This window comes from Stegodyphus dumicola, chromosome 2, assembly GCF_044657685.1.
Source record: "Stegodyphus dumicola isolate Sdum_Otavi_A_Nest chromosome 2, ASM4465768v1".
In the NCBI taxonomy this organism is placed as follows: Eukaryota; Metazoa; Arthropoda; class Arachnida; order Araneae; family Eresidae; genus Stegodyphus; species Stegodyphus dumicola.
This window is the reverse complement of record NC_140769.1, coordinates 106,965,366-106,979,721: the sequence shown is the minus strand read 5'-3', so window position 1 is coordinate 106,979,721 and position 14,356 is coordinate 106,965,366. Positions and strand designations below refer to the sequence as shown.

Genomic DNA, 14,356 nt, shown 5'->3' with positions numbered 1-14,356 from the left:
AAACTTCCCGGCATGGTTCCGCTACGTAGACGATACTTTTACCCTATTTGAAGGTAATAAAGATGATTTAAATAGAGTTCTTTCAACAATGAATTCTATTGATCCTGCTATTCAGTTCACTTTTGAACTTGAGACTTGCAATTCTCTTCCGTTTCTCGACATTCTGGTCACACGTAACACATCCAACTTCAGTACTACAGTTTACCGTAAACCTTCATCGGTTTGCCTTCCACCACACTTTAAATCATGTCATCCGACTAAACAAAATTTAGCTTCATTTTATTCCTATGTTTTCCGTGCTCTTCAAGTTTGCTCCTCCAAACTAGCCCTTGATGAAGAACTAAATTATTTAAAAGCAATAGCTATTGACAGGGGCTTTTCACCCAACATTATTAATCAAGCAGTTAAAAAATTCTCATCTCAACACACTAAAAGCCACACTCTTATTTTAGGAGATTATAAAAATTCTGTTGTCATTCCCTTCTTTCCATCAATTAGCTATAAAGTTGCACATATTTTGCAGAAATTTAACTTTCGGGTTGTTTACTCTCCCATCAATAAAATTCCAACTTCTATACTCAAGGACCCCATTCCGGATATGAATTCCTGGGGTATTTATAGGATTCCTTGCCAGTGCGGTTTAATTTACATTGGCCAAACTAAGAGAGCCTTAAAATTTCGCGTCAAAGAACATGAGGCATATGTTAGAAAAAAGGAAACACAGAAGTCTTCTGTTGCTCAACATTGTTGGTCCGAAAATCACACTTTCAATTTTTCTGCTACCAAAATTATTCAAAAAACATCTTCCATTGGAGAACTGGATTTTCTAGAGGCATTTCACATTCATAAAAATCTTTCTGTTCTCGTTAACGATCCTAATTCCAATCCAAATTTGCCTTCGGCTTTTAGAGAAATTATGTTTTAGTTCTGGTTTCGCCAACAGATGGCGCCACTTGCTTATTCTTGTCCAGGCTTTCTTATCTCATCTAAACATTATTTCCTATCTTGTTCATTTGCGGTTTTGCAGCTGAAGATGATGGTTCGGTAAAACCATCGAAACTAGTCCTGTGAAAATTTTGTAAATTAACGCTGATTTTTGTTGTTTGACTTCTGAATTAGTATTTATTCGGCGTGTTATTGTGTCTTAATCATTTATATTAGTTAGCTTTTCTGTGCAGCACTGCATATCATAACATTTCCAAAGAGAATGACAGCTGCTTATTATATACTTTTATTTGATTTCTTTTATGTTTATTAATATGAAAAATATTATAAGAAATATATAAAATGTAGTGTTTAAATTCAGCATGATAAAACGCAAAGAGCAATGAGCAAATGATAAAATTTTATTATATGTATAGATATGCATGTATTTACAATTTAAAGGCACTTTAGACAGCACTGATTTAAATATTGGTAATATCTCAAATTTATCAATACATCAAAATGTAACACATACATTTGAACAACTTGACCATAAAATGCAATGTAAAAGAGGACAGAAACTAAAATTCACCTTAAAAGTTAACATTACATAAGTTTCAACTTTCTTTATATCAAAGATCAAAGCATTAATAAAATACTAAAACATTTTTTCAAACAAAATGCTCTCTCAACTGGATGTATATTTTCATTTTCATTCAGTTTGATCAACAAAATTTGGAAGTTACTGGAATCCTAAATCCATTTGATATAGCATTTTTTTTTTTTTTTTTTTTTTTTGTGTGTGTGTGTGTGTGTGTGTGTGTGTGTGTGTGTGTGTGTGTTTTGTTATGCTATAAACATGCAAAGAATATGTATAGTTTTCTTCCGTACATACAATATCATCACATATCCATTCTCTTAAGTAAATTAATAATAATAAATGTTTACTCAGAGAAAATTATTTCAAACATGATGGCAACAATGTAACTTATTCTTGAAATAAAATTTTACATCTTAATTTTAAAGTCTAGATAATGTTATCTATTGACAGCAATACAACAAATCAGATGATTTTTCTGGCCTGTTAATAAATTAATTTATGACATATGTAGAAAAATATTTTATACAGAAATATGAGCACAGAACTACAAGACACAAACTAATATCAACTTTTATTTTCAACTAAATGCATCTCTAGGGTTTTTTTGGTTGCATTTTTCGCACTGAAGTCATGGTTGCGAACAACAATAGTAACAATGGAATTTCACTCAGCTCAGTCCCCAATTTAGAAAACACCCTGGAAGAAGAAATCTGTCTTTCTAAAATCAACCCATACAAGACCTTTTAGATTCAGGGATTTTAAGTATCATTGCTTCATACAGACACCATAATCATAAATCCCAACAACTTAGAAGCAGTCAGTCTCTACTGACTGGGTTAGAGTTTCTCCACATTTTTAAACCTTTAAACATATTTTTCTTTTAAAAACAGTTTCAGAGATCCACCATATTGAAATGGTTAAAAGGTAGAAAGACAAATCTGGATTTCTCTATTTTTTTGAAGTACAATAAGTAAGGTGCCTTGATCTTACAGAGAATGTCATATCAAACTTTTTGACTAAATATTACTGAAAGAAGAATGTGACTAAAATACAAAGAAGTTAACAAAACAATTATAATTATTACTTGCACTAAAAGTGCAAAATACATTTTTATGATAATAAAGCAATTCACAATGCATGCAATATATTTAATGAGGAGACTTTCACATTCTAAGAATTCAAATGGCTATTCTTCCTCTACTAAGAACAAAATATTAATATTTTCAGGACCATCAACTATAAACTATCAGTAGTTATAATAATCAACTTGGAATGTTTGTAAGTTTACAAAATGTGCACTGAATAATTTATCTACTCTTATGTTAACTTTATTTCACATGAAAAAATATTGACAAATTACACATATTTTATTGGAATGTTGCCACTAATCAATGTTCAAAGTTTCCTACAGTTCAAAAAAGTAAAATTAATGATTTTTTAGAAAAGCATGTCATATTTCATTAGGCGTTACATACACTGACATGTATATTTAACAAAATTTTAATCCATGAATTAATTTTTACTCACATATAATGCTGAGCAATCTTTTTAATTTTTTTATCATTAAAGAAAAGTACAGGATGTCAAGGATTCAGCTATAAGCATTACGATATGCTCAGATATTATGTATTAATTTAGAATTTATTTATTCATAAGACCATCTCAGCCTGTTAAGCCTCTTGAAATATAAAATAGCATCACCTTTTTTCCCCCTCTTTTTAAAGCAGTTATAAAAGCTTGAACAGCTATGTATATAAGTCAGTTATTTTAACTTATGTTCAGGCAAGGTCTAATAATGGTGCAATTTAGCAAGAAGACTTAATTGGATATAAAAGCAACATTGCTCTGGTAAGCGGATTAGGCATGATGTTACTGATCACAATGTGTCCTACCATTGGCTGAGTGGTTAAGAATGCCGAATACTAGTAATTTGACCTAGGTTTGAAATCCAGGCAAATTGGGTGGCTGAATGATAGGTTCTTCTCCATGCATAATGTGAATAAAAGCCAGTTTTCCTTAGAACCGTCCTTCACAAATACACCCTCCTCTTATGCAGCTGGCTTTGTGTCCTTTGCCACATGCAAATAACCTAATTTAAACCTGGCCACTAGTCAAATATCATCTACTGAGCTTTATTTTCTGATGCTTTGATATGCTAGAATACTTTAAGACATCCAGGACCTATGCACTACGATTTTCTCCACAAATACCACCATGCTGTGGGCTTCTTTGCATGAGATCGACAACTGACTAGGAATTCTCTATATCACAAAAGATCACATATGAATGTTTATTAATTTTCTGTTATAAATATGCTGATTACCCTTTTAAATCATTTTCATAAAAAAATTCAGGCAAAATTATTTTCATGCATTAAAATTTAGTACTTCGAATGAATTTTTAACAATCATATATCATATCAAATCTAAATTAGAATATACACAAAATATTACATCTTAAGTTAAACTTTAAAATGACTCAATTAATTATACACATATAAATTAGCTTACACTAAAACTGATATAACTGATATAAATTAGCTTACACTGAAATGTAGAACAAAAATCTTGATAACATAACATACTGAAAGGTATAATGAAATTTCCCTCCAAAGAGATAAATAAATATGAGAAATAATCAGATATTCTGTTTTATTATTACATAATTTAAATATATTACTTAAAAATGAAAACATTATTTACAATACAGATTCTCTTATCACACCAAGGAAAATTGCAGGATTGGTACTTTTTCATTATGCCATACTATTTGGGACTTTTCTTGTTCTGGAGTATTTTCTTGGCACCATGTGTTGTAGGTTTGTTTGGCTACTTTCCTGGCAATAATTGTTTTTATACCCATCACTAGTGCGATTACCACATTTTTCAACTAATCAGTTTATTTATTTATTTTTGAATTGTAATTGATTCTACAGCTTGGGATTAGCCAAGAGATGAATAATTAGCTATCCTACTTTTTAACACATTGAATACCATTCACACGGCTTGTCTATCTGGCCAGCATGAATTTCTTATTACATATTGAATATGTTGATGAAATAGTAATTACAACAGACAATTTAACGAACTCATCAGTGTCATGAACTTAAAGAATGCCAGGAAAAGCTAAGGTCATACGAAGATTTTGTTAAGTGAGCTATGAAAAAAATTTTAAAAACCTAGGTAGGCTAAAGGCAAAAAACTGCACCAAAAACGTTGTGACATACTGTAGAGATTGCACTGGTTGACCTTTCATTTGCTTGGTGCATTCATTTGCAACAAAAATAACTTTGTTCAATTATTTTTGTATGTTCTATATTGTATTTATTTCTTCACACCATTTTAGTAACAATGATTATTAAATTTAAAAACATTGAAAATTTACTTGAATTATGTGTTTCTAGTAATCTTGGCTTCATTGGTCGAACCAACTCAGTGCCTGTCATCAGTGACCCTCTTCGAATTCAATGTTTTTCAGAAAGAAAAACTGTATTCAAATAACCATTTCGAGAAGTTAAAATGTGACTTGAAGCTAAAATGGACCCCATCAGTAGCAGAGTGAGTGATTAAAACTAACGAATGGTAATAGTTCAAAACTAGTCAAATGAGATGGTTGCAATGTTGTTTTTTGTAGTTTTTCCTATACGCAATTTGAATACTAGCTAGTTTTCCTTAGAAAGTCCTCCACTAAGGCATCAGATAGCCCTCATGTACCTTACCTTACTGCAATAAATTAATTGAAACTAAAGTGGCTATGCAGCCTTTGCTCACGCTGGAAAGAAAAACGTTTCCAAACAAAAATGCAATTTATTGGATCATGGCTTTTGTTACTACCACATATGATTCATTTAGTTCTGGTGCCAGAAATTAACATCTGTTGAGTTTTGCAAATCAAGACCTGCTTCAAATGAATCACAACAAAACAATTTATTGGAATAATTACACAAGAAATGTATATGCCAATTTCTTTTTATCCTGTCCTAATGTTAAAATCAATGGACACAACAAAATTAGGGTAACTAATGAAAATTCATGAAAAGAAGAAAAATAATAATAATAATAATAATAATAATAATAATGTAGACCACCTTCTTTCCCTGCAAATTTTTAAAGGGTTTTTATTATGAAATTTAAGAGTGTTCCTTGTTGCTATTCCTGTTCATTCCATTTGATCTACTGTAGTATTGAGCCAACTGCGTGGGGAAAGAAATAAGCCAAAATGTGATGACATGGCACTGAAAATGTTAGGTATGGCTTTAATGGAAAGGTACTGCAGGATTTTCTTGATAAATAAAATGAGAACTAAAGTAGTAAATTGCACAATAAGAACAACATATGATTAAAATGAAAGAAAAATTATAATTTTCAAACATTCAAAATTACCAAGGGAAGTAAATGGAAATAACTCATTATAATTTAATATCATCTAGAATTTCTTAAAATTACTAATTTAATATTTAAAAAAACACTTATAAAAACTGAAAAATTCAGATAATAAAAACCAAAGTTACATTTCTTCTTAAATATATGAATTGAATGAATTAACACAAGTCATTGATAACGCCAAGTAATTGCCATTATCAATGTTAAAAAAAAAAAAAAAAAGACATTTTCAGATCCAAATAAAAGTAGGCAAATCAGTCATTAATTGGCTGTAAAGATTCCACTAAAGCTTCTGTGTCTGGATTAACAAGTGCTTCACTTTCTGCCCTTTCTTTTGCAGCTCTGCGACTGCGATTTAGAATTCCACCCTAATTTTAAACAATAAATAAATAAATAAATAAATTTTTTTTTAATTTTTTTTATCTTAGCAAACAGATATATTAAAATACAAAAGTGGCATTTTCACAGAAAACATTATGACAATGCAATTTGCACTAATTCAGAATTAAGCGGATTGTCAAAATACTACATTTTATTATTACTCACAATGTTTTGATTTTTTTTTAACTCCATTATAACTATATAAAAGGTGACTAAAATTTCACTCTGAGGGGGAATGGCCAAAACTTTTTAATGTATTAAAAAAAATTGCAGGTGATTTAAGTTAGGGGCAGTTATCTCCCTGATAAACGTTTTAGCCATTCCCCTTCAAAGCAAAGAGAAACTTTTTGGTAGAAGTGTATTGTTTGCAGCTCTTGTACAACTTTCCTCACACAGTAGTAATAACAGATTTTTAATAATTTAATATCTGAGTTTAATTCAAAATTGCATCCACTAAATACTTTTATTATTTTTGTATTAATATTCAATTTTTCATATTTTAATTTCAAGCCTTCTCTAATTTTTTATCTGGTAAGTGCTTTGTTTACCCTTTTGCTGCCTCTTTATGTCACTGTCAGACTGGAACCAATGCCTTCAAGCACATTTTGAGAGGGCTTAAGAAAGTTAGACTATACAGGCATGGTTTTTCACTTATGATTGCCTAACTTTTGCTTCAGAGACCTAACAACATAGAGCCAAACAACTGTATTCAGCAGAATGACCCCTTTACAAAGACTGATAATCTATTTTGCCTTAATTGCACATTATACACAAGATAGTCCGATAAATATCCATCAGTTTACCTTTTTCAGTAGCAAAGTAAATAAATAATAAAACTGCTCACTGATCTACTTTGGTCGCATTTCATATCAATGATGACATCAATGTGTGCACTCCCACTTCCATAATAAGTTCCAGATGGAACTAAAATTTTATTAAATGTATAACTCAATTACAACCTTTAAATGAGTTCATCCAGATACAGTGAACATTATATATATAACTGCAGCAGTATGAAATGGGATCTTTTGAAACCCCTTTATAGTAAATTTTAATTCTTGCATTATTGCTTCAGAATTAAGTGTATTATCATCTCTGTAGTAGTATGTGTTTTAGAACAGTGATCTCAAACTGGTGGGTTGCATGTGACCTCTAATAAATTTTAGGTATCTATTTGCTGTAAATATGGTGCCAAAAATTTGCAGAATTATAAGGTTATTGAAAAAATAAATACAATTAATTTCATCCATGGATGAGCTTTGAATTATCAACTTTGTTCTATTTCTTGAAGAAATTAGAAGTAAGAACAGGGAAATTATTTAGTACAACAAGGTGAGGTGTTTATGCCAAGGAGCTGCATTAAGACAATTTTTTGATTCAACAAATGAAATCAAACTTTTCACGACTCAAATAAATAAATAAAATCAATAAGCTGCTATAATGATACATGGGTAACAGATTCCACATTTCTCATTGACTTCACCAGAAATTTAAATATTCTCAATAAAGAGCTGCAAGGAAATAATAAATTTATTATCGACATGTACGATTGTATTACATCTTTTAAAGTTAAAATGCAGTCATAGGAAACACAACTTAAATCAAAATACTTCATATATTTCCTACATCTTAAATCCTTCTGCGTCTAATCGTTGCTTCCCATTTCTCTGACTGACAGCTTAACTGAGAGCATGGAATATTGCTGTTACCAATGTATTGCAATTAGGGTTGGACACATTCCTTATTAGAACCAATTTTTGTAATGTTACTGTCACATATCTCCTCAAAGAACTCTGATGGACTGTTTCTTGAAAACCGGATTTCTCTGCCAAGAGTGCAATTTTTTGATGCAATTCATGTTTGCATTAAACTTTAGAAACATTCTATGTCATATCATCAATGAACTGTTTAGCAAACATGTTATGTGATTTACATATATATATATATATATATATATATATATATTTTTTTTTTTTTTTTTTTTTTTTTTTTTTTTTTTTTTTGTGTGTGTGTGTGTGTGTGTGTGTGTGTGTTGCTTTATTCTCAAATTTGACACAAAAAACATTCTGTTTCTTTTGGAAAGCAGTGTATATTGAACAATATCTGAACAGACTGAATTACCGAATGTTTATGAATTTGCACCATAACATGTGTGAATATGGGACATTCTGCAAGAGCGAGCATAATACAGAGTGGCCGTGAATTGCATGTACACAGATCTACCTTAGAAGATGAGATATTGTACCGAGTAGAAGAAGCTTCTAGTGCAAGTACATGAACCACTGCCCATGATATTGCAGCATCTCAATCCAATGTACAACAAAATTACTCAGGGAGCTCTTGCATCCACATCATTTGCAGTGGGTCCAGTCACTGCAGCCTGATGATTAGCCTCAATGCATGGAATTTGCACAATGCTGCATAGACAGATGCAAGCAGAACCTGGCATTTCCATCCTGCATTCTTTTCTGGGATGAAGCCCTTTTTTGTCATTAAGGGATTTCAGTTAACACAATGTTGATATGCAGAGACATGACAATCCATGAAGAATGCCCACACATGCTTTTAAATGATGGTTTTCTGTGAATATATGGGTGGGTATTACTGCCAATTACTTAATTGGCCATATCTCTTAGCATCTCTACTGGATGTTAAAAAATATAACATTTTTCTGGAAGAGGTACTGCCACAATCACTTGACAATGTTCCTACATCTGTTCAATGTGCAATGTGGTACCAACACGATGGGGCTCCAGCTCATTTTGCCCATGCTGTATGGGATTAGTGTAAAAATACATTTAGTAGCAGTGGCTTTAGCATAAAGGACCTATCACATGGCCACCAGGATCACTTGATTTATTTAGCCTGGATTTCTTCTTGTGGGGGACTTGAGAACTGCAGCCTACAAGATGCCCATTGAGTGTAACATCGAACTTGTTGCAAGAATCTCCATGGCAACTGCAAACATTCACAACATAACAATTATTTTTTAAAGGGCTTGCCAATCCATGCATTGCTGTTGTGAAGCCTACATGATAGTGAATGACAGTGAATGGTTGGGACTTTTAGCAGTTGCTGTGAAACTGAAAGTGTACACGTATTATAATTTATTGCTAAATGCTGAGTTTTTTCACTTGTTATTGGCTTGTCTTTCCTGCATCTTTGCTTATCCTCCAGCTGACCAGAGGTAAGTAGGGAAGGGATTGAGGAATTCATTATGATCGCAAAAAAATGTCCCAACTTTCTTTACGATCAAGGTTCCTGATATTTCATAATGCGGCATAAAGCATGGAATCTCGGATGTTTTGAAATGGCAAATCTTCACGGCAATTGCACGTCTTCTAACAGACGTCTGCCGTACTTAAAAACATCCGAGATTCTGTGACCATGTAATGAAACTTTGAGCAACTTCATTATCAGGAAAGCCATGACTTAGTTTAAGTTTATGGTCTTTAAATGTCAATTTGTGATCATGCTGTATTCATAGTTTTTATCCTAATACCTCTGCAGGTGGCTGTCAATGGTTTTCCTGCAACAACTCCCTATTTCGTTAGGACTGCATTTCTCATCTTGCATTATTATGGGATTCCTGTTGGTCTTCTAGGTGTACTCTACCCTCTCCTAGAAGTTTGTTCCTCTAGTTTTAAATCACCCTGTATACACACACATACATATATGCACAAATGTATGCATGCAGATGCATAAATGCACACATATATATATGTGGATTATTACTTTGCAGCTTTAGTGCAGGTTATATGCTTATTAATTTAAACACTCATTAACAAACATCCCCGAGTCTCAGTGATGTAAAAGATGTGTATGCCAAATTTCAAGAAGACTGAATAATATTTAAGGGTCACAGATATAGATCCCTTTTATCTCAAACTAGTAAAATTTCTAATACTGAAGTTCTTTGTACTAATTGATTGATCTAAGGGGTATGCACCAGAATTGAAAGGGAATTCAGAAGAACATTTTTGTGGTTGGCTTGCCTTCATAACACCCATGAATTAATACTGAAAGGAGTGTTTGAGAAGTGAGGTGGTGTACCGTCAAGTGGTCATAACATCCAGATTTTTGGGAAGTTCCAAAGTCTATGGGCTTCAATTGATAAGAAGTCATATACTATAATGCTGGATGAAAAAAGTTCCATTCAAAGCTTTTTAGAAGAACAATGAGTGAAAATGGTTAGCTACATACAAAATGTCCTAAAAGATGGATGTCATCCAAGATAAGACTACAAAGAGCTGTTACAACTTTTAATCCTGTATATAAGAGGCTGGTCTCAAAATGACTTCAGTTTCAGGATCGCAAGGGCTCTGCATCAAGCAAGGAGAATGACAAAGGCAAATATATTATATTGACTTAAAGCTGTCCTCTTTGCTAAACAGCTAGCTATTCCTCAATGAGAATTGAAAGGACTGAAACAGGTTGCACATTTTGTCATGCACGGGTTGCACATTTCATAATATGTTCACTTTTGGCATGAGGCAATTGTAAGTCAATGGACTCCAAAGAATGATTTGGATATGCTATAGCCTCTGAGAACTTACCCAGATACAGATGTTCAAAAACGTGCTCTTACAGCTATTAACAGACATCTCTGCTATTTATCAGAAACAAACATAAAATTGGGTTTTTTGGACAAACATATTATTCTAGCTGATAAAGAAAATATGACTAAAAACTTAGAAGCCAAACCTGCTAAGAATGAGCCATTTCATTATTAATAAAATAAAGATGTTCTTTGAATTGTCTGGGATTCACAATGTGATAGAATACTGCAGTTATTCTCTAAAAAGCTACATGAACACCCTTAAGATGTCAATTATACTGCAGAATGAGGAATTGCTCAGATAAAAAAGTTTAACAAATGAATCCGAATGAACAACAAAAACAATTCTTGTTGAGTGCAATCCAGCATCATGGAAACCTTTTTGCCAAGCAAACAAAAGAAGGGACTGCATTGTTCAAAGTTGATTAATATAACACATGTTTTGTTTATCATACTACCTAATAATCTTAGTGTGTCTTTTAATATTATTTAAAATTTTTGATTTCTGGTTTTTTTCCAATAAAATTAATTAACGTTGAAAAATCATATTTTTTGCTTAATTTTATAAAACTGTGTGCAACCTCTAAATATTATCGAACCTTCTTGAAGTTTGGCATATACACTGCTCGACATTAAAAATGCAACACCAAGAAGGAGTGGTCAGAAATTTATGCAAATGTTAGAGTAGACGCATGTCACTGAGTTATGGGAATGATGTGAAATGTGCAGTTCTCCGACGCATGTGAAGTAAGATATAAGGGAAGGAACGTGCAGAATGGGCAATATTCGTGTTGTTATTTCTGCCAGACGAATTATCGAAAAAAGTTGGTTTTTGTCCCGAAGGATACATGTAACAGGAGAGAATGCTAGGCCGCCGTCAACAAAGGCACTTCCAGCAGATAGACGATTTTACCAGGGGTATGGTGATTGGACTGAGAAGGGCGGATTGGTCCTTATATCAAATCGTAGCTGATACTCACATGGATGAGAGCACGGTGCATCGGCTATGGCAAACATGGTTGGAACAAGGAAATCTGAGAAGAAGGAGGGGTGCAGGTGCAGCCAGAGTGACGTCAGCACGCTTGGATCGATGCATCCGCCAACAAGCTGTGGCGGTCCCGCAAGTCACTTGTACTGTGATTCTGCAGCACGTGCAAGATACCGTGGATGTTCCCGTGTCGACCAGATCCATTTCCCGTTGATTGGTTGAAAGTGGTCTGTGCTCACAGCATCCATTAAGAAGACTGCCATTGATCCCACAACATAGACGCCAACGTTTAGAATGGTGCTGGACTGGAGTGATGTGGATCACAGAATGGCAAAATGTCGTGTTCTCAGATGAGTCACGCTTCTGTTTATCCAGCGACAATCGCCGAATACGTGTGTGGGGTCGATGCGAACACAGATCTAATCCGGCAGTAACTGTGGAACGCCCCACCACACGACAACGTGGCATAATGGTTTGGGGCGCTATTGCCTACGATTTCAGGTCACCTCTAGTTTGTATTCAGGGCTCTATGAGGGCCCAACGATTCTTGGATAACGTACTGCGGCCGGTGGCAATCCTCTACCTTCAAGGACCGCCTAATGCAATTTTTCAGCAGGATAACACTCGACCACACAGTGCTCGCATCTGCCAACATGCTCTGCAAGGTATGCAGATGCTTCCCTGGCCACCGTACTCTCCTGACCTGTCACCAATCGAACATGTGTGGGATGTGATTGGATGCCGTTTGCAGACTCTGCCCCTGCCTCGTTCAGAATACGAACTGTGGCAAATAATTGAAACGGAATGGAGAGCCATCCCTCAGGACACCATCCGCACTCTTATTGACTCAATGCCTAGACGTATTTCTTCGTGCATCGCTGTCCACGGAGGTCCTACATCCTATTGAGCCGACGCCGTTCTCGCTCTGTATTCTGACTATCATTTTGAAATTAAGATCACTTATTACTGCCTCTGTCTTTTTTCCAAATTTCATCACTTTCTGACCACTACTTCTTGGTGTTACATTTTCAATTTCGAGCAGTGTATATACCTTTTACATCACTGAGATTCGTAGAGTAAACACAATTTGTAAAAATTTTACATTTTATTTTTTTGCCTTTTGTTTACAAAATGAAACACCATAATATATATATATACACATATAGCATAAATTCATTTCCGGTACTTACAAAAAAAAAAAAAAAAAAAAAGACTCATTGTCTGCTTTCAGTATGCACATTTAGCCTGCGTGTAATTTGAGCTTGAAAAAAATGCTTTAGATCACAAATTAGCTTTACTAAGGTCAGTTAATAAATCAAAGTTGCTTCCAAAATGTAACAGGTCTGTACAAGTCTCAAGGATATTTTTATTATGTTTTCATTTCATATACCAACAGCTTGCATGAATGCACACACATATATATATATATATATATACCAGTTGATAGATGGAGGGAGGGATCTACAAATGATCTTTATGATTTATAGAATTCCTTTCATTAAATTTACAATATTTTTGAACTTCAAATCTTAATAAACAGTTATTATATTATCCATGTATATTTAGATCCATGGCATGACTTCACAAAAACTACATCATAAAATTGTACAATTCTAATTTTTACATAATTTTTAACAAACAGACAAAATTACTTGGCATAAAACATCATCACCCATTCACAGTTTACTACATATGATGCACAAAATAAAAATCAGCACTCTTGTTCTACAATATTCATTAGATTATAAAATATTGGCTGGAGCTTTGCAAACAATATACAATAAAATTCCAATTTAAAATAAAAATCAATACAAAAGCAATAAACTAAATATATTTAAAAACAGTTTAAAAGATTTTTAAAATTTTTTCTTAAAATTACTGAAATAATAAAAATACATATATAAGCCAAAAGATATCTAAGAAATAAAATAACCTTCTTGGCATCTGCAAAATGCAAAGCAACTGATGTAGCAACGCAGGCCAAAGTATTTGCAAGAAGATAGATCATGACATATTTCCAGCGCAAAAGTACTTCTTCAGATGGCAGGCTAATAAAATATTAAAAACAGTCACTTAAAAATGGCATATATTTTTAGTTCATTTTATGTATTAAACTCTAGATACAATTATCTTGTTATCATTTTATTGAAAACTATAGATGAATTATTTTTCAAATTGCTTGCAGTTTTTTTCTGCATATGTAAATAAATAATCACAGATGTACACATAAATGCTTTTGTGTATCACAAAATTCTCTACTTATTCAGTTGAACCTGAGTTCTGTCAACAAACAGGGAAACTCTAAAAATGTAAACCGACTCATTTTTAGCATAGAAATGCATTATGAGGCAAAGAAACAAGGCATTATTTATCTTTTTTAAAAATAAAACTATATAAATATATACACTCAAATACTGAAGTATGTTAAAAGAGCATAAAAGTTTGTTTAAATGTTGAAAATAATATGAAATAAATTAAAAGATCAGATTATCAAAAGCAGACAAAAACTGGGGGGGGGGGGA

General features: G+C 33.0%; 1 protein-coding gene across 2 annotated transcripts in view; it reads right to left on the bottom strand.

The window, feature by feature from the left end:
• Window positions 1–1,743: 1,743 nt before the first annotated feature.
• LOC146998541 (lysosomal dipeptide transporter MFSD1-like) overlaps window positions 1,744–14,356 on the bottom strand; it is a 100,026-nt gene continuing 87,413 nt past the window's right edge. For both annotated transcript variants that reach the window (XM_085811009.1, XM_085811008.1), the window contains 2 exons: window positions 13,768–13,882; window positions 1,744–6,275 (listed from right to left, as the gene is read on the bottom strand). In XM_085811009.1, coding sequence (XP_085667135.1) covers window positions 6,162–6,275; window positions 13,768–13,882 — 229 coding nt within the window. In that variant the 3' untranslated portion in view covers window positions 1,744–6,161. The remainder of the gene's footprint in view (window positions 6,276–13,767; window positions 13,883–14,356) is intronic.